This window comes from Girardinichthys multiradiatus, chromosome 14, assembly GCF_021462225.1.
Source record: "Girardinichthys multiradiatus isolate DD_20200921_A chromosome 14, DD_fGirMul_XY1, whole genome shotgun sequence".
Classification (NCBI taxonomy): domain Eukaryota; kingdom Metazoa; phylum Chordata; class Actinopteri; order Cyprinodontiformes; family Goodeidae; genus Girardinichthys; species Girardinichthys multiradiatus.
Window position 1 is genome coordinate 22,786,354 of NC_061807.1, and position 26,380 is coordinate 22,812,733.

A 26,380-nucleotide genomic window follows, 5' to 3' on the forward strand; every position below is an offset into this window, starting at 1 on the left:
GCGCCGCTGCTAAGGGGCTGACAGCTCGATGAGCGCGCCGTGGTAGTTTGGCTGAGGGGGCTGCGCGCAGCATGGGCACCGGGGACTACGTCTGCGTGACTCTGCGTGGTGGCGCACCGTGGGGATTCACCCTAAAAGAGGGAGAGGGGGACATTTACAGACCTTTACTCGCTTCCCAGGTATCTATCTATCTATTCTAATTTTCTTTTATGAAATCACTTTGCTGCATTGCCAGGCAACAGCAAAACTGTAGGAACCAAGAAATATTTCTAACAATTTGTTTTACAATTTTTTTGGGTTTGTGAAACACTTTTTTGACTGGCTGCATTTTTGTCTGCGTTGGCCGTGTTTTGGTGAGAGATTCCTCAGCATCCTTATATGGTCAAGGCCAAAGAGAGAGTGCGAAGCTCAGGGCAGTGTGATCTTTCATAGGTTGGCAGAGGCTCTTGCAAGAAAACAAAGCATTATTCAGGATACGTCCTAACCTGGGAAAGAGAAATGAGCGTTTGCGTCATGCCTGGTTGCATATGCAGATGAACCAAAACTGATAACGATAAAGCTAAAACCATTCCAAGAAGGTCCATTTAAACGACTGATAAGAAAGAGGGTGTGACGACAAATCTTAAAACTTTTTATTTTAATGTGCAGCAGGCTTTCTAAAAAATATATTATAGTTATGATTCAGAATTCTCATGGTACATAACACTGATTAGAAGTATCAGTAATATGGAATGAAGACAAAGATCAAAAGCAAAATATGTTTAGCATGATCTAAATGATTTTATTTACACTTACTAACCAGCTCATGGCAGTATTTTGAAGAAAAAAAATCGTAATAAGAGACATGGGTGGTACTCGTTCTGTTTCAAAACCTTCGCCATTTTTTTTTTTTTTTTTGTGTTTTTTTTTTTTTTTTTTTTTGTGACTGGAAATAAACCACTAATTTGTCTTTACTCTAAGTGAGGAAAACATGAAGCGATCGGTTCTATCAGCCAGCTGACCAACAGCAACAAGTGGGGAAGGGGTACCTTGCATTGCTCTATGCTTTAAACAGCCAGGTGAAAGCTCTGGTCATTCTGGTACTTTCTGTGTGACCTCATTAAAGGGACATTAAACTGTAGAAACAGTATGATGAAAATTAAAACCAGAGCTTCAAATAAAACTCTACACATTTATACCAGTAACTAGCCTACGCTTTAGGTTTCACAGCTTGACTGTCTGTGTTTTTCATAACATGTAATATTTCTAAACATCTGAATTGGTCCTTTTTGCAAGTAAAATAAAAATGTATTAGCCATCATTCAGCCAGCTGACTAACAGTGCAGCTGTTCTATGCTACATATAGTTGGAGTACAGTCTTGTTAACTTTACTACGTTCTCTATCATCTCATCAAGAGCACTTTTAATGCTAAGAACAGTCTGAAGGAAAATTTTAGCAATTTTGTAATTGTAACTTTTTACAATCTTGTCAGTCAATACCGGTAACTAGCCTATGCTTTCATTTCTACTCCTTGATTGTCCGTGCTTTTCACTATTAAAAATATTTGTAAATGGCTGAATTGGCTTTCCTGCATTAATGTACACAGCAACAGATGTGGGAGGGGCAATGCTACAGTATTCTTATGCTCCATACAGTTGGAAAACAATCCTCAATCTGCCAACCGTTACTTGAAGTAGTTTGATACCATAACTGTTCAAATGCCTAATTGTTTTCCTGGAGATTTAGGGCAAATCCTCCAGATCTGTCAGTGGTCATACATACAATATAGTGCCTTACAATACAACTTAGGTTATACTGTGACTCACTAGTTTTAACATCACTTTTCGGAACTCCAGTCTAAAATAACTAATGCCAGAAACTTTGCAGTTTCTATTGTAAGAGAATCACAAGTTAACTTAGTCCTCACCCAGTTCATTGCTTTAGTGAAAAACATTTCTTAAAAGCTGCTTTCTGAGCCTGCAGTCCAGTCACAGTGGTAAATCCAGGTGCCTTAACTCCTAAGGAGCTGCTGTGGCTCTATATATGGTATTGCAATGCACGCCGCACAGATCACTCATCAAGTCGTCGTCAAAATACTGAAGATGTAAATGTTTTTGTTGAGCTGCATTCCTTGCGACATCAAAGCTCCAGCTGAAAGAAACACCTCAGAGACTAAAGCATCAGGAGATCATTTTTAGTTCTAGAAGAACATGCAACGACTGAATAAAGAAGTTTGTTTCTGACTTTCATTAAGACTTTTCTGCAGCTGAAGGTAGCATGTTCATATTTCTCCTTAGGAAACAGTTCATTTAACAGTGTCTCTGAAGCAACACATAGCAATGTTTAGAAGAAAAATTGGACGAAAAACTGCATTTTCTCGCTAGATTTGGATCAGTCTACCACGGAGGTAACCAAAAGTATATGAGAACATCATCTCAGAAAAAATATCTGAACCTTTTAAGAATCCTTTCAGTTTTTACTCACAAGTAAACACATTCTGCACTCAGTCTTGTAAAGTGTCTTGCAAAATGCTATGCCAAAAACAGGGCTCCATACAGGGACAAAGCTCTACGCTCTGAAAAGCTTATGTAAGTTTTATATCTCCCCTGAAACCATCCAATCATGGAGCTAAACGCTAAGTTCAACATCATCTGTTTGCTTGTCATCTATGGATGATTAGACTAAATCATATGGGAGCCAGAACTTTATTAAACTCTTTCAGTTTTAGTTGAAAGGACAGAAAGCCAGGTCAATCAGTTAAAAGAAATATCATCATAAGGTCTAGATTTCTCTATGCTTGGTCAAATTCTCTTGAATTTAGTTGAAGCTGTGTTTTGTTTGCTCGGATTAGAATGGTGGGTGCATGACTTCTTAATTCTCCTCGCCATAAAAGGGAGGTTGTATTTTTCTTTTTATTCTGAGTCCTGGCTCTAAGTAGAAAACTGATGAGGTCACTTTTTTTAAAGCTACAGAAACAGCAAAATATCTCAAAGGAGATAAAAAAAAAAACCAACTACTACCCTTATGTTGCAGCCTAATTATAAAGGTATTTCATCCTTGAATGTAGAACGTCAACATGCATTAAATCAGGTATGAAACAACAAACTGTGAACCCTTAAATCTGCCAAATGGGTCTATTATTTACAACTTTATATCTCTACTGCACAATTAGATCTCTAACCTGACCCGAATAGATAGTACTCTGCCTGGATTATTGAATTAGATACGGACCAAGAGGCCTTCTGTTGTGGATATTCAAGCCATAATAGCGCACCATCGGAACCTTATTAAGTTATTAAGAAGTCAGCAAAATGCCACAGCTTTCAGTCATTCAGTGGTGCTTTCCTGCTCTCCTTAACTACTTCTACTGCATGAGTACTGGCTCTGTATTTCTCATTAAATCATCAATCTGACAGAAACTCTGTAAAAAGATGTTACATGATTTTTGTTGTTTTTTTGGTTTCACATCTAAATAAATTAAGATTAGGTCTCCATAGCAGCTGGACCTGAATGAGGATGTTAGAAAACAACAAAGTTTGCACTTAGTTCTTTGACTTGTTGATTCACAAGGTGAGGCGTAGTTTGGCCTTGATCTGGTTAACCAGATCATATCATGCACTGGTTTTCTTCGGACATCCTGCATGTTTGGTTAACTAGTGACATTAAGTCTCAGGCTGCGTGTGCATGGTTGCATTTCTCTGTTTTTGCACCCTGACAAACTGTGATGTGCCACTTTTGCCCAAGAACATTTGGTTTAGGCTTCAGCAAATGCTATATTTTTCATTTAGGTAAATGACCTTTTTATCATGTTATTGCGGGGAGAAAAAGTAAGGAGCAACACTTGAAATCTGTATTTATAAAGTAGGTTAGTTGTCATCTTACTATTTTTGTACTCTTTCTAAAGTAAGAATTTCTGACAAGGATGTTTACACAGAGCCTTAAAAAAACATCACATTTTCTCACATTTGTACCACAAAGTTTTACCTATTGGTTTATTAGTTAGTTTTCCACCAAACATAGCATTTTGTTATGTAGGGCAACAAGTTGAGTCATACATGCTTGTGGCAAACTGCAAATGAGGTTCTGGCGGGTTTCTTTCAACAATGCCTTTCTTCCCACCCCTTTTTTATAAAGTCTAGATTTGTGGGGTGCATGACTAAAATTTGTGCTGTCTACACCTAAGCTGTGGGCTCTGAAGCTCCTCCAGAGTTGCCATAAACATCTAAGCTGATTAACGCTCTCCTTGCCTGCTCTGTCAATTTAGGTGGAAAGCCATGTCTTGGTAGTTTTGTAGTTGTGCCATACTCTAACCTAATTCTGCTTTAAACTTCTCCATAGCTTTCTTCATGACCTGTCTGCTGAGTTCCTTGGTCTCCATGATGGTGTTTGTTCACTAATGTTCTCTAATAAACCTCTGAAGCCTTCACATAACACCTGGATTTATTCAGAGATTAAATTACTCACAGTTTGACTCCATTAAGTAATTGAATTACGTCTGGAGGGAATTGGTTACACTTGATTTTAATTAGGGATATCTGAGTAAAGGAGGATGAATTTAAAATTACACCCTACTTGTTTTGTCACATTAAAACTAATAAAATACATTCCAGTTCGGGGTTAAAAACAAGTCGAAAAGTTAAAGGGTTGTGAAAACATTTGAGAGGTACTGTAGCTTGGTTTTACTTGTGGGTAAACTTTATAAATTGTCTGACTTGAGTTTAATATAAGTTGATTAAAAAGAACTAGGTGTCTGATTTTCTCTTATGATGTATGAAACCTGCAGGCAGCTGAAAGGGATTTACCAAAAATGTAAGAATGTGATTCATCTGAGTTTTGGAAGGTTGGATCTTTTCTGAGCTACTCTTCCAGTGATTTTCATTTGCAGTTAAAGTCTGCTTAGTTTATAGACGAACTTATAGAAAACAGGGTAGCCTAGAACCCTTTACAAAGTGAGCATTAAATGTGATTGTTTTTTGACAAACATTTAATTCAGAAAGAGTGGACAGAACTGTTTATCACCAGCTGTATTTACCTGTTGCATTTCTAAACAAATGACTCAGGCTCGGCTTTTACGAGCAGTAAATTTCAAACAGGACAGGGAGAGGGAAAATGGGACCAACTGTGTATGTTTGGCTTCCAAGGAGAGCGGTGACAAACATTCTCCCTCCTTTTTTGGAGTTTGGATAGGTTATGGTCAGGTTCCAGTGGAATCCATCCTCCCTGTAATGAGATATGATTGCTGATGGATGGTCACTCTGACTGCCTTTTTAGGGTCTGTTTATCTACTTATAAAAACTGAGAGTAAAGTCAGGGGGGTTAATATTAAACCTATCTGCTGTATAATGTAAATCATAAAGCATTCTAGTTTCGCATTCTAGCTCGCAAAACTGTTATTAATTTTCCTTATTGAACACAGATTTGTTTGTGTTTGAATTGGGTTTTTTTAAACAAAAAGTTGGGAACAAGGAATAGAGGCAACAATCCCCAAAACCAGAGAAACGAGGGTCTCCTAAACATGCTTTTTCTGCGCCATCTAGTGACAAATACTACTTACTACAAGTATAGGTGCTTTTTGTTCAGAACGTAACGAATGAGGAGCTGTACCATACTGTTGCAGTAAGTTTTGTGTGTGTTTAAGTTTAAGTTTGCTGAAATATTTTATTTATATTTATTGCCCCTCTTGTGTGTGTGTGTGTGTGTGTGCATGTGTGTGTGTGTGTGTGTGTGTGTGTGTGTGTGTGTGTGTGTGTGTTTATAAGATCTAAGGTGGGTGGTGTGGGATTTTGTAATTGTATCATATTAATTAATATTTCGAGGGAGAAAAACAGAAAACAATTTGACGTATTTTTAAAATGGTAAGGCTCAAAAACAGCATTATATTTTTTAGATATATTTTATAATAATAAATACACACATATTTGTGCAAAAACGAGGAATAATTTGAAATATGTTTAAAGTAATGAACTCAGAAAATTGTTAAATGTTACTGTGCCATTAAATGCGACTGTAGCAGACCCAAATACAATAGTGCTACTGTACCCATTTGTGTCCAAAACAGAAAGGGGCTTTCATTGATATTTGCATACTCATGGTTAGTGACCTTTTCATATGGTTTAATTTTCATGGTTAACCTTTTCATTTTCATGTCATAAATCTTGCTTACTGCAATTAATCCCTGAGAAGATTTGAGCTGGAGGTTGTGTAGATTAACTCAAGTTTAATGTACTGGATGCACTGATGAGTTTTCTGAGGTTCTGTTGTCTATTGACTATGGGAAAGGGACAAATTGGAGAATTATAAAACAGGAATTGATATATTAAAGTGTTTCCAAGTCCTAAGAAATCTATGAATGTCTTACAAAATGTAACTCTATCTATTACTATCTGTTATAGGTCCTATCACATTTCCAGACTGTATGGTACTAATATGATCGTTCATCTCCATAGCTGTATGAGTGGCCTTTTGAGCTAATTTTATGGGTAATTTCCCCTTATTAAAAATCTCTAAACCATTAGGTAGCAAGAACCAATTACTAGAAAATTAAATTATCAATCACTGTTTTAACTGATTAAAGAAGTGCCCTTTAAATGAATCTCCACTGTTCTGTTATACATAGACAACAGGGATAGCAAAGTGCAGATTATTATTCCTTTTCTGGAAAACAACTGGTCAGAAAATCATTAGAAGCACCTTATTATTAAGACATGTATGTTCATGATAAGTAGATGTAAACTTTGCTCTGGAACTGTGTTGTGATCTTTTTAGTAAAGCTAAAGATTATCCTTTCAAACATAAAATATGTTTTTTTTTATATTTTCATTGGCATACTTTATGTCAAACAAAAACACCATTGTCTTCTTCTTTGGGTAAATATTAATTTATTTAACTTTTGTAAAAGGTTCTGACTATTTAGGTTCTAATATTTAACGCATTCTGTATTTAGGTCTCATGTCATATATTGAGATAATGTGTCTTTGGGAGTAGGGCTACAGCTCCACCACCATACCCAGTTCACCTTTTTAGCACTTTGAATCATGTTTTTTGACCCTGCCTTCCCTTACATTCAGCGGTTCAACTTTTCATTACCCCCATTTCAACTTCAATCACTTCTCGATCCCTCATTCCTTTATTTTTCATCCCTCCATCCTTCATCCCTATCTCCTTCATTCTTCTATCTCTCACCCACGCCTCTCCTATCCTTCTTCCCTCATCCTTACGTCACCCAACTATCATCTTTACCTCCTTTATGCCTCCAGATTCTCATCCTCATGTCTCTTATTCCTAGAACCTTCATTTTTGATCTTTGGTTCTTTCAAGCTTACGTCGCACATTCGTATCTCCTTCATCCCTTATCTCTTCCTTCTTTGTCTCTCATCTCCACATTATTTATCCTTACATTCCTTCAAAGGTTCATACTTAGTCTGCAAAAAATATGGAAATAGTGGAATTTGATTTCAGTCTTTTCCAGGTATGGATGAGTATGGAAAAACGAGAAAAAGAATATGGAAAAATATCCCATTGTCCTCATTTTAGCCATTCCTTTCTTGCTTCCTCATCCACTTCCCTATGTCATTTCTTTTTAACTTCTTTTCTTTCCTCGTTGTGCTCTTCCTTATGTCCTTCCTGGCTTCTATAGATTATTCCCTTCCTTTCTTTCTTTCTTTCTTTCGCGTGCGCATGCGTGAGCGTCTGCTGCATGTGTGGTGAGGTTTTCTGAAGGTTTACAATTCACTTTTTACAGTGGTGATTCATGTTTTCCTATCTTTCAACACGGTCTTGTTTTTCTGGTGTTTCTTTCATATTTTTACCGGCACCACCGAGCTTTTAGCTGGGTGCGATGGCCGGAAGGAAATACGGTTCTGATGGCTTTAGGAGCCTTTCCCGTTGGCGTGGATTATTCGGTCGAGGAGTGTGGTTTAGCTGTTGGGGAACTTGTCGGTTGTGAAAGCTTGAAGGCAGCGTCTAGGATGAATAATGCGGTGGTTATGTTTCTGGACTCTATCGACGAGGTGAATAGCGTAGTTGAGAGGGGAATTGTATTGAAAAATACGCAAACTACTGTATTCCCTCTAATGAAACCAGTAAAAAGGATAATCCTGTCTAATCTGCCTCCTTTTATTAGTGATGATGTGTTGCTGAAGGAATTGTCACGTCATGGTCAGATTGTGTCAGCAATGAAAATCCTCCCATCTGGTTGTAAATCAGCGAAGTTGAAACACGTCATTTCTTTTAGAAGACAAGTGTTTATGATTCTAAAAAATGAAAATGAGGAGCTGAATATAGTAATGAAATTTAAGGTTGATGGATTTCATTATGCTATTTTTGCAACAACAGAAACCATGAGGTGTTTTGGATGTAATCAGGAAGGGCATTCAGTCCGTAATTGCCCTGATAAGGTTCAAAAAGAGGCAGAGTTTGTTCAGGTTAATGAAAATGCAGGGGAAGGGACGTCAGATGTGGCTGAAGCTTCAGCAGTTAATGAAGGGGAAGGAGGTTTCACCAGGCAGCGCAAGGAAAAGAGTTTCAACAATGAATGCAGGAGAACACAGAGAACTCGCAATCAGGAAAGCATTGTGTTTGCCTCTAATTCTGCTGAAGTGTGTGAGGAATTACAGGACCTTCTCAAAACATTAGCATATTGTGATAAAGTTCATTATTTTCCATAATGTCATGATGAAAATTTAACATTCATATATTTTAGATTCATTGCACACTAACTGAAATATTTCAGGTCTTTTATTGTCTTAATACAGATGATTTTGGCATACAGCTCATGAAAACCCAAAATTCCTATCTCACAAAATTAGCATATCATTAAAAGGGTCTCTAAATGAGCTATGAACCTAATCATCTGAATCAACGAGTTAACTCTAAACACCTGCAAAAGATTCCTGAGGCCTTTAAAAGTCCCAGCCTGGTTCATCACTCAAAATCCCAATCATGGGTAAGACTGCCGACCTGACTGCTGTCCAGAAGGCCACTATTGACACCCTCAAGCAAGAGGGTAAGACACAGAAAGAAATTTCTGAACAAATAGGCTGTTTCCAGAGTGCTGTATCAAGGAACCTCAGTGGGAAGTCTGTGGGAAGGAAAAAGTGTGGCAGAAAACGCTGCACAACGAGAAGAGGTGACCGGACCCTGAGGAAGATTGTGGAGAAGGGCCGATTCCAGACCTTGGGGGACCTGCGGAAGCAGTGGACTGAGTCTGGAGTAGAAACATCCAGAGCCACCGTGCACAGGCGTGTGCAGGAAATGGGCTACAGGTGCCGCATTCCCCAGACCTGGGCTACAGAGAAGCAGCACTGGACTGTTGCTCAGTGGTCCAAAGTACTTTTTTCGGATGAAAGCAAATTCTGCATGTCATTCGGAAATCAAGGTGCCAGAGTCTGGAGGAAGACTGGGGAGAAGGAAATGCTAAAATGCCAGAAGTCCAGTGTCAAGTACCCACAGTCAGTGATGGTCTGGTGCCGTGTCAGCTGCTGGTGTTGGTCCACTGTGTTTTATCAAGGGCAGGGTCAATGCAGCTAGCTATCAGGAGATTTTGGAGCACTTCATGCTTCCATCTGCTGAAAAGCTTTATGGAGATGAAGATTTCATTTTTCAGCACGACCTGGCACCTGCTCACAGTGCCAAAACCACTGGTAAATAGTTTACTGACCATGGTATCACTGTGCTCAATTGGCCTGCCAACTCTCCTGACCTGAACCCCATAGAGAATCTGTGGGATATTGTGAAGAGAACGTTGAGAGACTCAAGACCCAACAATCTGAATGAGCTAAAGGCCGCTATCGAAGCATCCTAGGCCTCCATAAGACCTCAGCAGTGCCACAGGCTGATTGCCTCCATGCCACGCCGCATTGAAGCAGTCATTTCTGCCAAAGGATTCCCAACCAAGTATTGAGTGCATAACTGTACATGATTATTTGATGGTTGACGTTTTTTGTATTAAAAACACTTTTCTTTTATTGGTCGGATGAAATATGCTAATTTTGTGAGATAGGAATTTTGGGTTTTCATGAGCTGTATGCCACAATCATCGGTTATACGACAATAAAAGACCTGAAATATTTCAGTTAGTGTGCAATGAATCAAAAATATATGAATATTAAATTTTCATCATGACATTATAGAAAATAATGAACTTTATCACAATATGCTAATTGTTTGAGAAGGACCTGTAAGTCAAACGTCTATGCAAGGAGTTCAACAGAGGATGGATGTTGATGAATCAGTTCACAGTGGAGGAAACCTGATTAGAATTTTTAGGGGCAAAACTTAAAAAGATGCAGGCTTTAACTGACTCTGATAGTGATAGAGAGTCTTCTGACTCCTCTATTCCTGATGGCCAGAGAACTAATGGATACAGTTTAGAACAGATTAGAGGTTTTTTGGAAGTAACCAAAGGAAAACGGGATGTGGCAATAGATGATTTTTTCCCTAATAGAAAACCTTTTGTTGATTCAGTTAAATGGTTAATGAGACAGAGGACTTCTGATGGCTTAAAATACACTGAAATATATAGACTTCAAAAACTGATGCAGAAAATCAGAGTTCGAACTAAATAATTTTTCTGAAAGTTAAAAAACAGCCGATAAGATGCTGTATTTTCTTTTTTTTCTGGTTCTTTTTTTTGTGTGGCTATGAGTAGTTTTAAAATCTCATCTTTGAACCTTAATGGTGCAAGGGATATGAAAAAAAGGGCTGTATATTACAAACTCTTAAAATCTAAATGTATTGACATAGCTTTTGCTCAAGAAACTCATAGTGTTGATAATGAAGTTGACTGGAAGAAAGAATGGGATGGGAATCTTGTTCTGAGTCATATAACTTCACAGAGTGCAGGAGTAGCAATTCTTTTCTCTGGACATTTTCTTCCAGTTTCTAGTGAAATTGAAGATATTGTATCTGGAAGATTGTTAAAGGTTATTGTTAAGTATGAAAATATAAAGTTGACTTTATTGAATGTGTGTGCTCCTGTGACTTCAAGTGAACGATATGTTTTTTTAGAAAAATTAGCAAATACGTTGTTAAGATGTGTGTCAACAGATTACCTGATTTTAGGAGGTGATTTTAATTGTACCGTTGATGATTTGGATAGGAATCATTTGGAACCACATATAAATTCGAGGAGGATATTGAAACGAATTATTGAGACTTATGATTTAGTTGACGTGTGGCGTTCTAAACATGGAAAAACAAGGCAATATTCATGACTCATTGTAAAGATAATTATATTTCCTTAGCAAGATTAGATAGGTTTTACTGTTATGGTCACCATTTACAAATATTTAGATCATGCACGTTGTGTCCGGTGGGTTTTTCTGATCATTATTTGGTTATAGGAAATGTGTTTATAAATAGATTGAGACCTAAGAGTGCATACTGGCACTTTAATACTGTTCTGTTAAATGATGGTTGTTTTAAAAAAGGATTTTCATTTTTTTGGAAGCAATGGAGAACCATGAAATTTCAGTTTACATCTGTGCAGCAGTGGTGGGATATTGGTATTCAGCAATTTTGTATTCAATACACACACAATATTACAAGAGAAATGGTTAAATCTATTGAAGAATTAAAGACTGATATTGTGGATCTTCAGAATTTTCATGTGTCCACAGGAAATCGAGGCCATATTCAGGCACTCAAAAGACAAAAAACTGCTTTGGCTGATCTGCTTGGGTTCAGAGCACAGGGAGCTCTGGTACGTTCATGTTTTCAGAATATCTCTGAAATGGATGCTCCCTCTAAATTCTTCTTTAGTTTGGAGAAGAAAAATTGGCAAAATCGTCCCATTCACTGTATTCGATCAGAAGATGGAAAAGAGTTGACAGAACCCACTGAATTGCGGAAAAGAGCTGTAGACTTTTTTTCAAAGCTGTATATCAGTGAGTTTAAAGATGACTCTTTGATGACTGAAGAATTTCTTAATAACTTGCCAAAAGTTTCAGAGCAAGATAACACTATTTTGGAGCATGTTTTAACCTTGCAAGAATTGCAGGACGCACTGTTGTGCATGGAAAATGGTAAAGCTCCAGGAATAAATGGATTGCCTGTGGAATTTTATAAATCATGTTGGTCTGTTTTGGCTGAAGATTTGTTGGAAGTCCTCAATGACAGTGTATCAAAGGGAAAGCTACCCCTTAGCTGTCGTAGAGCTGTGCTCACTCTTCTTCCTAAGAAAAGGGATCTTTATGAAATAAAGAACTGGAGACCTGTCAGTTTATTATGGGCTGATTATAAGATCTTCTCCAAGGTTTTGGCATGCAGATTGAGAAAAGTGATTGGTCAAGTTATACATGTTGATCAGTCTTATTGTATCCCTGGCAGATCAAGAAGAGATAATACAGGTCCTTCTCAAAATATTAGCATATTGTGATAAAGTTCATTATTTTCATCATGACATTATGGAAAATAATGAACTTTATCACAATATGCTAATATTTTGAGAAGGACCTGTATATCAATAATTCGAGATTATTTGGACATCTAATTTATTAGACATTAACTTTGGTCTGATTTCTCTTGACCAAGAAAAGGCATTTGATCGGGTGGAGCACCAATATCTCTGGAATACGTTGAAGGCTTTTGGTTTCTCCTCTGGTTTCATTGCCATGATTAAAGCCCTCTATTGTGACATTGAAAGTGTGTTGAAGGTCAATGGTGGTTTAAGTGCTCCTTTTAATGTAAAGAGAAGTATCCGACAAGGTTGTGCAACACTTCTTATTAACAATCTTGTTGCTTCATCTTTATGTCATCGTTTAGCTGTTTTGGAACCTCCTCCAAACCTATTAGCGAAATTCCAGACTATTATTTTAAATTTGTTTTGGAGCAGATTGCATTGGGTGCCTCAGAGTGTTTTGTTTTTGGCAAAGGAAGAAGGAGAACAAAGTTTAATTCATTTAGAAAGTAGAAAAGCAGCATTCAGGTTACAGTTTTTACAGAGTTTTTTGAATGGGGATCAAAATGTTTTGTGGAGGAGGGTTACAGAATGTTTTTTCTCAAAAGTTGGTAATTTGGGTTTTGGTAAACATTTGTTTATTTTTGATTTCTCAAGGTATAGTGTAAAGTGTTTGTCACCTTTTTATGTTAGTGTCTTGAAAACCTGGCTGATGGAAACAAAGAGACTTGGGACATCTACTTCTTTGCATTGGCTATTATTAGAACCTATCCTCTAGGGATCTCGTTTAGGTTCATCCTGGGACGATATGGCAATGATCTCGGAACTGTTGATGAAAAAGGGAGTTACTACTCTAAGACATTTGCTTAAACGTGTTGGAGTTGAAATGGAAGATGTTGTGTCCTTGGCAAGAAGACTGGAGGTTAGCTCTATCCGTATTGTAGGCATGATGCTGAAAAAAATCAAGCAAGTGTTATCTGAAGACGATAAAAGACTACTAAATGGATGGTTCAATGGTTTTTTTAACACCTGATGAAACAGACCTTTTCTTAAAATTGTGCATTAAGCCACAGCTGAAGGATTTTGAATGTTCTGGTACTTTTTTTAGAGAAGGAAAAACATTTATGGACACCACTGGATTCTGTGAATGGGAAAATAGTATATAAAAGATGTGTTAACGCTTTAAATGAGGTTAAGTTAAAAATAAAAAAGACACCCCAGGGAGAGATTATTTTAAAGTTGATCCTGTTGTGAAACCGGTTTGGGGGTTACTTTATATTCAATTCAATTCAATTCAAAGATACTTTATTGATCCCCGAGGGGAAATTAGAATTCCAGTACAACCCATCCAAACATACATCATGACACAAGACAAAGGGGGACGGGTCACCGAGGCTTTGCTGCCCACTCACAGGCGCTGCCCTTGCTAGATGAGAAAAGAGGCCACATTAGGTAAGTAGAGGAACAAAATCATATTTCACACTTTATCCTTAGCAGGATACAGTTTGAGATTGCAAAAAACCTCAGCACAAAGAAGCAACAAATTTACAAAACAACATCATGCCGGGAACGGTGAAGGTGGTATGAGGGGTGCATATGTTTATCTTGAGCATGTGTGTGTGTGCAAGTGAGTGTGTGCAAGTAAGTCCATGAAGCACTGTCACAGAGGCCATTGTCCTTGATGGTTCGTTGGAATGTTCATCAACCGGCCACAAAGTTCTGAGCAGGTCCACAGGTGTCCTCAGGGAAGGGAGGGGGCAGAGGGAGCAGAGCGTCATGTTTACATAACTTCCAGGAGAAGTTGAAGATAGCCAGCTATCAAGGCCGTGCAGGGGAGCCAGATTCAGAAAAACACTAATTATTTGGGTTAGGCTGACTCTTAATTTTCCGTCAGCCTTGAGAGTCTCGCTGGTGCTTCTCAAAGGCGAATCAAAACAGCCAAATTCCTGGTCTTTCTGCCAGATCCGAGCGAACAACTTTCTCCAAGATTTATCCCATTTCACCCCTGAGTCCAGGAACCGCAAGCTGCCTGCGATCCTAAGGATCACATCCAGTCTGCGATTCAGCTCACGTAACATCTCAGTCTGAGTGCTGATCGCCCTGAAGATCCCATCACACATGCCAGGCAGCCTTACAATGGCCAGAACAGCTGCTGACACTCCGAATTTCTCGATATGCCAGGTAACCGCTGTCTCCAAAAAGCAGAAATCCTGATATCAAACATCCAATTATATACACATCTTCCACATCCTCGACTGACATTATCGACAAACACACAATCCTCCACTTCTGCCAGGAGTCCATCGTGTATCCGGAGAAAAACGTCCAGTCCGGACAAGTTGGGCTCTCCTTCACCCTGTCTTATATATATATCTTATTATATGCCACCATTGACTAAAAATGCTGGTGATTTACAGAGGAGAATTTTACATGGTATTGTTGCAGTTAATGCTTTTGTTTCCATTATTAATCCTGTTGTTTCAGATAAATGTCCTTTTTGTTTGTTAAGAGAAACCATTTTTCATTGTTTTGTACAATGTTTTCGAATAATGGATTTATTCATACTTCTTAGTGACATTTGGAAATCATTTGCGGAAAGTTTTACAGAGTAGTCTTTTATTTTTGGTTTTTCATATAACAAAAGAAAGAAGAAAAAAGGAAGGCTGTTGAATTTTTTCCTTGGTCAAGCAATGTTGGGAATTGTTTTGAGTAGGAAATTTAAGCTTGATGATGAACCAAATACTAATTGTGTAAAGCTTTTCAAGAGTATGGTTAGAGCAAGTGTGATGTTGGAATATAAATATTATTTCAAAATGGATGATTTGGATGTTTTCAAAAATATTTGGGATTGTGAAGGTACTCTGTTTATTTTAAATTTTGATGAACTTTTATTTATGAATGTGTTGATCTGAGGTGAATGTTTATTTGGATTATCAATGAGTGAATAAATGAGTTTAAAAAAAATCAAAAATCTTTCTTTCTTTCTTTCCCTTGTGTATTTCCAGTTTGTGTTCTTCCTTCCTTTCGTCTTGCCTCATCCAGTATATGGATTTTGCATATTCCATATTTAAAGCCTGTCCACTCTAGATATATCTACCACAAATTAATAATGTTCTTTTGTATTTAATGTTTAAAAACAAACTTAAAAACAAAAGGACTGAGAACTCTGGAAAAGTCTGGAATTTTTAGATGGAAAATGTGTTGGAACCTAGTTCTTCATCCCCTTCTTATAACCCATTGGCCATACTTATTATTCTCTACTTTTGTTGCATCTGCGGTCTCTAATCAGCTCAGGAAACCAGTTACTACAGACCACGACCCTATCAAAACTATCAAAACTTCATCAATGCTCTTTTTCTTAAACTTCCTCCTCTCTTCTTAATAAACTTTCAAACTCACATTGTTCATGGATAGTCTTTGTCAGTGAAACAACTGTTGTGACTGGTTGGGATAAGAGTGATTGTAACCAGTTCTTACTTTCAGGTCTCTTTTTCTCAATTTCCATTTGTCCCTGTTTGTCCCTGTGTGTTATTGCCAGCTGCAGCAGAGCCAGTTATGTTCAGCCAGATTGAATCACTGTTATGGGATCAAATGTCATTGGGTAGTAGATACACATTATTTGATGGTCCTTTTGTTCTCCCTGGTTTATTCCCACTGCAGGTGGAAGATGGCAGTCACGCCTGCCTGGCTGGAGTCCAGGAGGGTGATGAGGTGGTGTCGATCAACGGGGAGCCCTGCGGTGATCTCACACTTTTACAAGCTCTAGCACTCATCGAAAAATCCATTACCAGTCTGCAATTACTTCTTAAAAGGTTGTTCACCCTTACAACAGTTAGCTAAAACGATCATTTGGTAGAAAAGATAAAATTATAGTAAACTGTAAACTTTATGTTGCCCCGTCAAAAATAAATGAAAACAGAAATTGCCAAAAGTATTTGCTTGTCTGCCTTCAGACATACATGTTGATGACATGTTGATGACTTGACCACTGACACGTCATTCTTAAAGCGTAGGGTTTAAGAATGACGAGTCTCCTGCGTTTTGCAGCTATAACAGCTTTAACTCTTCAGTGTACACTTTCCACAAGGCTTAGGATTGTTTGTTGGAATCCTTGCCCATTTTGTAGGTCAGACACTGATATTGGATAAGAGGTCTTCTGCTCTAATTCATCCCAAATGTGTCATGACTCAGTGTAGCCCAGTCAATTTTATGGACCCTGCTTTGTGCACTCATGCAGAGTCATGTAGGAACAAAGAGTTGCCACCTCCTAGCTGTTCTCACAAGCATAGGATTGTCCAAAATGTCTCTGTATGCCAAAACCTTAAGAGTCACCTTCACTGGAAAACAGATCCACACCACAATCTCCTATGCACCTGAATTTATGCTAGACACAATACAGTCAAGCAGGTGCTGTTGTCCAGGCAACTGAAATGCCCAAACTCATCTACTGGATTGCCAGAGAGACAGGCGTGAATCATCACACCAGTAAACACATAATATAATTACTGCTTTTGGATAACAAAAAAATAATGTGTTTGATTGTTTAAATTATGGCTTTCTATTACAAAGTCTTCAAAATATGGACTTTAGAGAGTCCAAAGAGACTCATTAAAGATTGAGTAAGACGTAATTGGTCGTCAAACTGCCTAACCATGTGTTTTAATTTTATCAGCATGTTTTTTTTTTCTGACAGGAAGTAATATTACAGTTTTGGAGTGGCCCAGGTAGAGTCCCAATTTAAATTTGATTAAGAATCAGTTGAAGGAGCTAAAGATTGATGGCATGGTGATGGCATGGATGCATGAATTAACATCTCAGAAAAATTCTCAAAACCACAAGGAAAACATGCAATAAGCTGATAGTCATAGATTATCTCCAATCTTTACTTTAATGTTTTTAAAGTTCTCTGGCTGAGTTAAAGTTGGTTCTAAAAGTCAGTCAGTCAGTCAGTCATTTTCTACCGCTTATTCCATAGTGGGTCGCGGGGGAGCTGGTGCCTATCTCCAGCAGTCTATGGGCGAGAGGCAGGGTACACCCTGGACAGGTGGTTCTAAATGTGTCCCTGTTAAATAAAGGTAAACAAAAACGATTTGCTTGACCTTAAGCTTCTTCAGATTGGCGTCTTGACTTCTGTGGGAGGTAATCAGGAAAGACCATTTGTCCAATTAACTACAACATGATATGTTATAGTTATATGTCAACATGTTATCAGATTTATTTTCTGGTACCTGAACCTTCCTGATGGTCTTTGCTCATGCCTTGACTGGTCAAAACAGTTTATAGTGTCACCAGAAGCATTGTAGTCATATTAAACATTTTTTCGTTCTCTTTCTGCTGCATATAGAACATCCTTTATAAGGGAAACAATGACATTTAAGTGTAGTTAATAAAATGCATGAAGGGCGCGGTGAGTCTTGTAGTGAGAGATCATGCGACCCATATACGGAGGCTTTGGTCCTCAACGCAGCGGTCCCTGGTTCGAGTCCTGACCCCGGCGGCCTGTGCTGCATGTCTTCCCCCTCTCTTTACCCCATTTCCTGTCTGCCTACTTTCTAATACCAAAAAATAAAGGCCACTAGTGCTGCAAAAAAAATAAAATAAAATAAAATAAAACTATGAAGACACTGTCCTCTTTTTATTTGTACATTAAAACTGTACTCTTCAAAGTCTGATTGACAGGAATTCAGTGACTGCAGTGAGATATTAACATTTTGTAATGCTTTTTACAGAACTTCATCAAAGTGGAAATTAGTACCAGTGAGATGTAAATGTAATTACTTTCCATTTTATGGCTCTGACCTTTTGTTTAAGGTTATGACTGAAGATTAGATCTAGTTCATTGCTTTGACAATTTAAGCCTAGTGGCCTATCGCTTCAGTCCAATTTCACGTGTTTAAATGGTATTTTGTGGACATTCTTCTTAGACAAATAAGAACATAGTTTAAATATTTAAACTTAAAATTTTTTTATGCAATTTTTGTCATAATAGCACCATCTAACACAAAATGTAATTCACAAAGTCAAAAGTGGAATGTTTGGGGTGTGTATGTGTACTCGTTTATGTTACCTACATAGGACTTTTTCTGGCATATTTACTAACCTTCTAAAGACCGATGGGCCAAATGGGGACAAAATTCTTTTTGTAATGCGGCAGACCACCATTTTAGGTTCAGAGGTATGGTGTAAATTAAGTTTAGGATAAGATTAGAGTTAACAATATACAGGTATTGGTTAGAGTGTGGCTAGGGTGAGGAGTTAGGCATAAATGCTGTTACTAAAATTAGTCAATACAAAGTACTAAGTATGGTTAGAAATTCAAACTTCCAGTTCATCAGGATGACCCTGTGTGTATGCATTCAATAAAATTTACCAGTGCCTTTTCTGAAGAGCAAGCAAAATATAACAACATCCTTTTCAATGTAATTCTTATTACTGTTTTCCCTCTTTTCTTTGAAAGATACAACTTCATCCCCTCTGAAGACTGTGAATCAGAAGGGATGTACCTCAGTGAAGGGGTCTCTTCAGATGAGAATTTGAAAACCACCACCCTCCACATCATTTCCCCAAAGTCTGAAATCCCAAGGGAGTTCTACATATCTGATCCCCAAGGTAAGGTCCTCCATCGGGAGTTGGACAGCGACACAGAGGCTCCCCACAGAGGTAATTTATCAGATGATTTGGGAGGTCATGAGCTGGTTTCTAAGCACAAGAAGGAAGTACAACGGTGCTTCTCCCCTGGAGAATTCGTGGAGCTTCAGGTGTCCTTGTCTGAGCAAACCTTGGACGATAAGGGCTACACCTCTCTTGGGAGTGCTCAAGGGTTTAAGGGGGACTTTTCAACCATTGAAACAGTTCACACCACCTCATCACACCATGTGCCTTGCCCCGTTAGAAAGCCACTCAGGCAGCACGGTGTGGTGGTCAGTGCTCCCTCGGTGGAGGTCACTTTGAAGCTGCCAGATGCATCAGGGACAGGGAGGGGCACTCTGAGTGTGGGTGGCCCTACTGTCATTGAAGACGTTGGGTCGCAAAGTGAAAAGGAGGAAGGAGGGGAACTCTGCCAGCCTGCTCCTGGGTCTTTCACCGTCTCATTCGAAATTCCATTGGACGAAGCAACTCTAGCCGAAGATCAGGAAGACTCTGACTCTGAAGGGGATCAAGAAAAACCCAACAAGCATCGTGCAAAACATGCAAGTAAGTAACTTCGACATTTTTCTATTTTTACCATGACGTTTTGCATCATTAAACTGCATTAGTTGACATATGTGCATTCCAAAGCTTGATGTCCTGTGTGTGTAAGCCTTAAAATAGTATGTTTTTTTTTTTTTTACTGCTCTTGGAGGAGGGAGCTCATTCCTTTCAGTGAAAGCAGATACGACGGAGACAGAAAGCATATTTAAAAAAAAAAGTATAACAGTAAACCTTTAGAGATAAAAACTATTGATAAAAAATGAGAGGCAGTTCCTTCAAACCTCGTAAGCATTCTTAATGGGCAGGAATATAGACATAGTGAGGTGCTCCTCTGAGCTGTGTAAAAGACAGAAATATCACAGGAGCACACTGATGATGCCTGCAGAAGTGACTCTTTGACAGACACCAGCATGTGTTCCCCTCATTTGTTACCTGATCCTTTCAAACTGGGTGCTTTATCTGGGGTGGAAAAGTGAGAGTGTCTATCATTCTCGTTGTCTTCTCCACCCTCTGGTTTGTCCTGCGTGAGCATTAAGAAGTAAGCCTGTTTGATTTATTTTGTAGGAATAACTTTGCTTTGTTAGATTGGGTTGGTAAAATATGGTGCGTGTTTGTCTAAATGTGTCAAATGATGAAACCGAAAAGGAGCTTTTATGAAGTTACAGGTAACGACTTCTAAAGACGATCAGACTCCTAAAATCCTTGCATGCAGGTTATTTCTGTGGTTCATGTTTTTGGCTTGTTCATTTGATGTATGGTGTTGTATGCTTAGCGAGTGAACCAATAAAAACATTATACATAGATCAAAGAATGTTAATGCTTCTTTCATAGATTGATATTTTTACACCCAGCTAAATATACAATACTGTTAAAAGTAGGAACCTTTGTGTAAATTTAAGAATATAGGCAATTATCGAATGAAGGAAGAAACTAGCTTTGTTTACAGTTCTAAAAATGTTTGAATCATTTAAAAAAAAGAAATTGTCAACTGTAAAAATATTAACCATAGCCCTATCCCAGTATTTGTGCTCTTCTCTGGAGCACTGGTTATATTTGTGAACTCATGCTACACCAAATTATGTTATCAGTGTTGTATCAATTTATTTATTTATTAAGATTACATCATAAACTCAGTCCCAGGCCCTTATTTCCTTGTTTTTCATGTTCTTTGAAGGTTTCAGATGATTGCTCAATAATGGTCATATTTTATTTCCCAGCCTGGATTCAGGGTTGGTACGTTCCAACTCTCAAGACTTGAAATTACTTTTTATATAAAAATACATAAGATTATTTACATAATTTAGTTAATTTTTCTTGTAATTAAATTTAGCTTTTCTTAGTTTTGAACTGTCTTGTATGTGATTTATTTTGAGATGAAATCTTTCTAAAATAAAAATCTTTGTTTAATTTGGCAATATAAATGTACCTTTTTTGAATCCCTTCTGAACACAGGACTGTTTTTTCTTCTCTACACAGGGCTCAGACGTAACGAGAGCCTGTCAGAGAAACAGGTGAAGGAAGCCAAGTCCAAATGTAAACGTATTGCTCTCCTGCTGTCGGCTGCTCCTCCAAACCCCCACAACAAGGGGGTGTTGATGTTCAAGAAACATCGTCAGAGGGCCAAGAAATACACGCTTGTAAGCTACGGCACAGGAGAAGACGAACCGGAGTTCAGCGACGAAGAAGACGAGGTGAACGGAGACGACAAGCAAGAAATCCCAGCTGGTGAATTTAGCTTTGAAGCTACTATTGATTGCGAATCAAACAAGCATTTTCTTTTGAATGCTCCAGGTAGTAAAGGTGTGCTGACTTTTAAGTTGGAGAAGAGTCTTGTTGAAATTAACAATAACTTGAACGAACAAGCAGAGATGGAATGTTATCCCGAAACCAAAGGCAAGGGTGCACTGATGTTTGCTCAAAGGCGTCAGAGGATGGATGAGATTACCGCTGAACATGAGGAACTTCGGCGCCACGGGATACCTGTGGAAGCAGTGCCAGAGATGGAAAAAAAAGTTGTGGAGCAGTCCTACATGCAGTCCACAACAGAGGGTCATGCTTACATGGATGTAAATATGCACCAACAAAACCAACAGAAGTACCAGCAGTATCAGGAGCAACAGTACTATGAGCAACAACAGAACTACCAACAGCAGCAACAGTATCAACAATATCAGCAGCAGCAGTATGAGCAACAATACAAGCAACAGGAAATGTATCAGCAACAGCAACAATATCATCAAGAGCAGCAGCAAATGCAACACTATTCTACAAGCATCAATGGCACAATCCAACATCAAACTAATGAAATTCAGAGTTCTTACAGCAATCGTACTGCAAAACCTTTTACAGCAGAAAATGTGGTGGCAACCCCTTATTCTCATGGAGCAAGTGGGACCAATCAAGATTCTGTGGGCCAAGGAGAGCAGATAGCTTCCCGCGATGAACGCATTTCTACTCCTGCAATTAGGACTGGCCTACTATTGGACTCAAGGAGAAAGAATACCAGCAAGCCTATGTTCACATTTAAAGAAGCCCCAAAAGTATCACCTAACCCTGCATTGCTGAACCTTCTCAACAGAAGTGACAAAAAAGGGTGTGAGTCTGGACCTGAGGAAGACTATCTTAGTCTCGGGGCTGAAGCTTGCAATTTCCTTCAGTCCCAAAGACTTAAACCTAAGATTCCTCCACCAGTTGCTCCAAAGCCTGTGATCAACCCCAACTCCCCTCCTTGGTCTGCTCAAATTGAAGCAGCCAACCAGGGCATGCCTCAGTGTGCTGAAAATAGTCTGTCCACACCTGCTGCAGCCCCAACCACAGAGATGGTCCCTGCTTCAGAACTGGAGCCAACTCCTGCACCTGCCACTGAGCCTCCTACCCTTCCTAACCCTGAGGAAACTACTGCAGACCCCCCCACAGCAGAACAGCATTCATGGACTCTACCAGAGTCAGAGTCCCAACAGCAGCCTCCACAAGTGACACCTCAAGAGGCACATGGTCAGGTGATTTCTGCTCAACATTCTGAGACCTCTCAAATGACCTCATGGGGTTCCGCACAGGCACAAACACATCAAAAGTTATCAGCTTGTTCATGGCAATCAGCACAAGTGCAGCCTCAGAACCCAACTCCAAGTCATTCTGTACCACAGCCACCATGGGTAACACGTAAGGCTGCTCAGAGCCAAACACAGATTCAACTAACCACAAATACTTGGGCCCCTCATGGACAACCATCCTGGACTCAGCATGAAGAGCAAGCACAACCTCAGACAAATATTCAGCCACCCTGGGCCCAGCCTCAAGAGCAACTTCAATCCCAGCCACAGGTTCAGCCACCATGGGCACACATGAAGGAGAAGCCACCCTTGCAGCAAACACATCCATCCTGGAGTCAACATCAAGAACCATTGGAGACACATCCCCAGAATCCATGGACACAGCCATCCCAAACAGACTCCCAACAGCAGCAGCCATGGGTTCAACAACCTCAGCAAAAAGCTCAAGTGGAACCTCCATGGGTTCAACAAGTTCAGCCAGATATACAACCACAACCTCCTTGGGTTCAACAGGTTCAGCCAGAAACACAGTCACAACCACCTTGGGGACAGCAACAGCATCATCCGGCTCTGCCACAATCATGGGCAAATGCCCAGGTACCAGGCCAACCTCAACCATCCTGGGTCTCAACACCACCTCAACAGCAACCTCCTGGTAATTCATGGTCACAAACGCAAACACAAGCCCAAACTCAGCCATTGTGGATGAATGCAGCTCAAATACAACCTCAAGCACAGGCTCAAGTTAATCTGAATCCATGGGCACCAGTTCCTCCCCAATCCCCATCTCAGACTTCATGGGCTAAGCAACCTCCAGAACATGGTGGCGAGCAACACACAAGTTCTTGGTGCCAGGAGCAAAATCAGGCCCAAAATCAGCCATCCTGGGCTCAACCGGTTCCTTTACAGCCCACACTACAGTCCAACTGGCAACAGTCCCTTTCAAACACATCTCAACAACCACAACTCAATACATGGTCTTCAGGTCAAGCTCAGCCTCCAACAACGGTTAATGACTGGAGACCACACCTACAGCAGACATCTCTGAATGTCCCCATGTCTACAGTAAACACCCAACCTTCTCCTAAACCATGGCATCCATCGCAAAATCAGACTCCTCCACCACGACGGATGTTCTCTTATACTATTGGTCAAAAAGCTGCATCACCTGTCAACCCACTGGCCACTGTCTTAAATCCTAAATTGTCCCAGGGTTCAGCATTTGAGATGCCAGTCATCAGAGGGAAAGGAGCTGACATGTTTGCTAAGAGGCAATCCCGTATGGAGAAGTTTGTTGTGGATTCTGAGACTGTGGAAGCCAACAAAGCAAGCCGGTCAACATCGCCAGCTGTGTCCTTACCAAATGAATGGAAGTATACACCCAATGTACGTGCTCCACCTCCCAAGGCTTACAATCCTATTCAATCTCCATTTTATCCCCCAGCAGCAATAAAACAGCCCCCTGCAACTAGTCCTTCAATCAAAGCAAAGAAAAAAGATAAAGATAAACCAATGCCTACCCCTAAACCACTGAATGTTATTGATGTCATGAAGCATCAACCCTATAAACTAGATTCTGCACTCTTTATCTTTGGCCCAGGAGTAGAGGCTGCCAAGCCCCCTACACCAAAGCCCACCTCACCCCCTAATTCACTTCCCGACAGCCAAACAATTGGTAGATATCCACAAATTTCTCCAGCACAGCAATCTGGACCGTTTAGGACCCCATATCCCCATCAAGACTATGGGATACCTACACAGCCTGTAGTGCATGATCCCCATTGTCAGCACGCCCAAACTAATGTTTATCCTTATCAGCCACCCCCCGGTGGTCTATACCAACAAGAATATAACCAGCAGTATCAGCAACCTGTTCCACCAGCGTATCAATTCCAAGCCCCTCAGCCTTTAAACCTTCCCTACCAACAGGCTGCTTACCAGCCAGCCAGTAGCCCTCCCTATCTGGCAGCTCCCTCAGTACCATACAAAGCTCAGCCTACTAGTAGCTACAATGCCCCAAGCTTCCCTTTGGCTGCTAGGCCTGAGTCTATAAATGGTGGCAGTACTGGAGCTGCACCCAAACCTAAGTTTACAGCCAACAAAAGCTCAGCTCAGGTGTGGAAGCCAACATCAGTCGAAAAAGAGTGATTTATATAGGCAAATGGCAGGCTCATTGCCTAGTTGGGTTGAGACAGTTTGTGCTCTTGTAATACACTGGCCAGTGGAAACGTTTGAGCACATAGTATAAACTTGCTTGTTCAATCAATGTCTCCACCCTGTTGACTTTTTATTGGCTTAAAAAGCTTGTTAGAACTTTTTAGCAGTAATTTATATTAGTTCAGTAACACATTAAGACCTTTAAGTTACCCACAACTGAGTCAACAAAGGTAGATTTTGTTGATGTATGCTAAATTGATGCAGGTGTGTACAAATCTAAGTGGGTGATGTTAAGAATATAGGGGAGCATTTTGGTCCGTATGAGAAGAAAGCAAGGAGAGGTCGGAAGTGAATGGAAAAAAGATATGGTGTATATGCTGTAATGCAACATCGGGAAAGTCAAGTAATGACATAAAAAGCAACTTTGGGTTTGTAGGTCAAGTTAAACTCATGAGATACAGAAATTCTCTTTGTGATACTAAAAAAATTGCTTAAACTAACTTGACTGGTAATTAAGTGATTATTAATTCAATGTTTTGTGTGTTTCTGTATTTTTATTTAATGATTTTTTTCATGTCTCCTTCTTAGGTGGGTTAGTTTTATTTTAGTCTCCTTACCAGCTGTTGCATCATGTTAGATGCTATATTTAAAGTGCCTTAAGAGAAGTCCAGTTTTGAGGTCCACATACTAGTGTAGGCTTAGGTTTCACTTCAGGCAACTGAAAGCTACCATCTTTCAGACCTTAATATTAATGCATCTTCTTCTTTTTAACAACATGCTATGATTGGGTCATAATTAATTTTCAAAATAGAATCAGTGAAGGAGTAAGTTTTATGAGTAAAATGTATATTTGGTACAGAGCTTCCTTTGTTGTTTTTGTTTGTTTCCCCTCATTGTGCACTTTATGTATCATTTACTGCAGTGAAATTAAACTATCTCTTAACCTTCTTTGGTTTCTTTTTTCTTCTCCTTTGGGCATGCTTTTTTGTTTTTCTTCCTATTCCTGCCTTCATCCACCTATGCTATAAATACAAATGAATCAAGGTGTGTCTCAGTTTTGCAGTATTTATCTCCTAAAAATACTTTGTTACATACTTCTCATCACCCTAATAAGCTAGTTTTGTAAATGTTGAGGTTCATGCTTGAAAAGCACATTCCTGCCAAATGACAACTTGATAATACATTTATAAAGGATATTATTAGCTGACTTCAGTGTGGTCTCATTAGGTGATTCTGGAGGTCAAGTTTATCATGCATTTTTCAAAAGATTAGCTATTTCTTATTTAGGACTTTTAAATCACATGGTATCTTCATTTAGTTTTTATACAGCCTATACAATAAATAACCCTCCGTCTCATTAAGTTTGAAAAACGTAAGTTTGAAATCTATGTTGTTTGTTCATATACTTTCTTGTACATAGACTCCACATTTCTGAGATGCAACTGTGTTAATGTTACGCAGACAGGGATATACAGACACATTGGCAGTCTACTAATATGCTCAGTTGCTGACTTACGATAACACTGCTGTCCACATTTTGTCACATTACAACCACAAATTTAAATTTATTGTGTTGGGATTTTAGGTGACACAGCATCAAGA

At 39.2% G+C, this 26,380-nt stretch overlaps 1 protein-coding gene across 1 annotated transcript; it reads left to right on the forward strand.

Moving 5' to 3' along the window:
* On the forward strand, window positions 1–25,726 carry LOC124880511 (synaptopodin-2). The gene is made up of 4 exons (XM_047385663.1): window positions 1–179; window positions 16,038–16,189; window positions 18,835–19,571; window positions 21,045–25,726. The coding sequence occupies exons 1-4, from the start codon at window positions 72–74 to the stop codon at window positions 24,767–24,769; spliced, it is 4,722 nt and encodes a 1,573-aa protein (XP_047241619.1). The 5' UTR covers window positions 1–71; the 3' UTR covers window positions 24,770–25,726.
* Window positions 25,727–26,380: the final 654 nt, after the last annotated feature.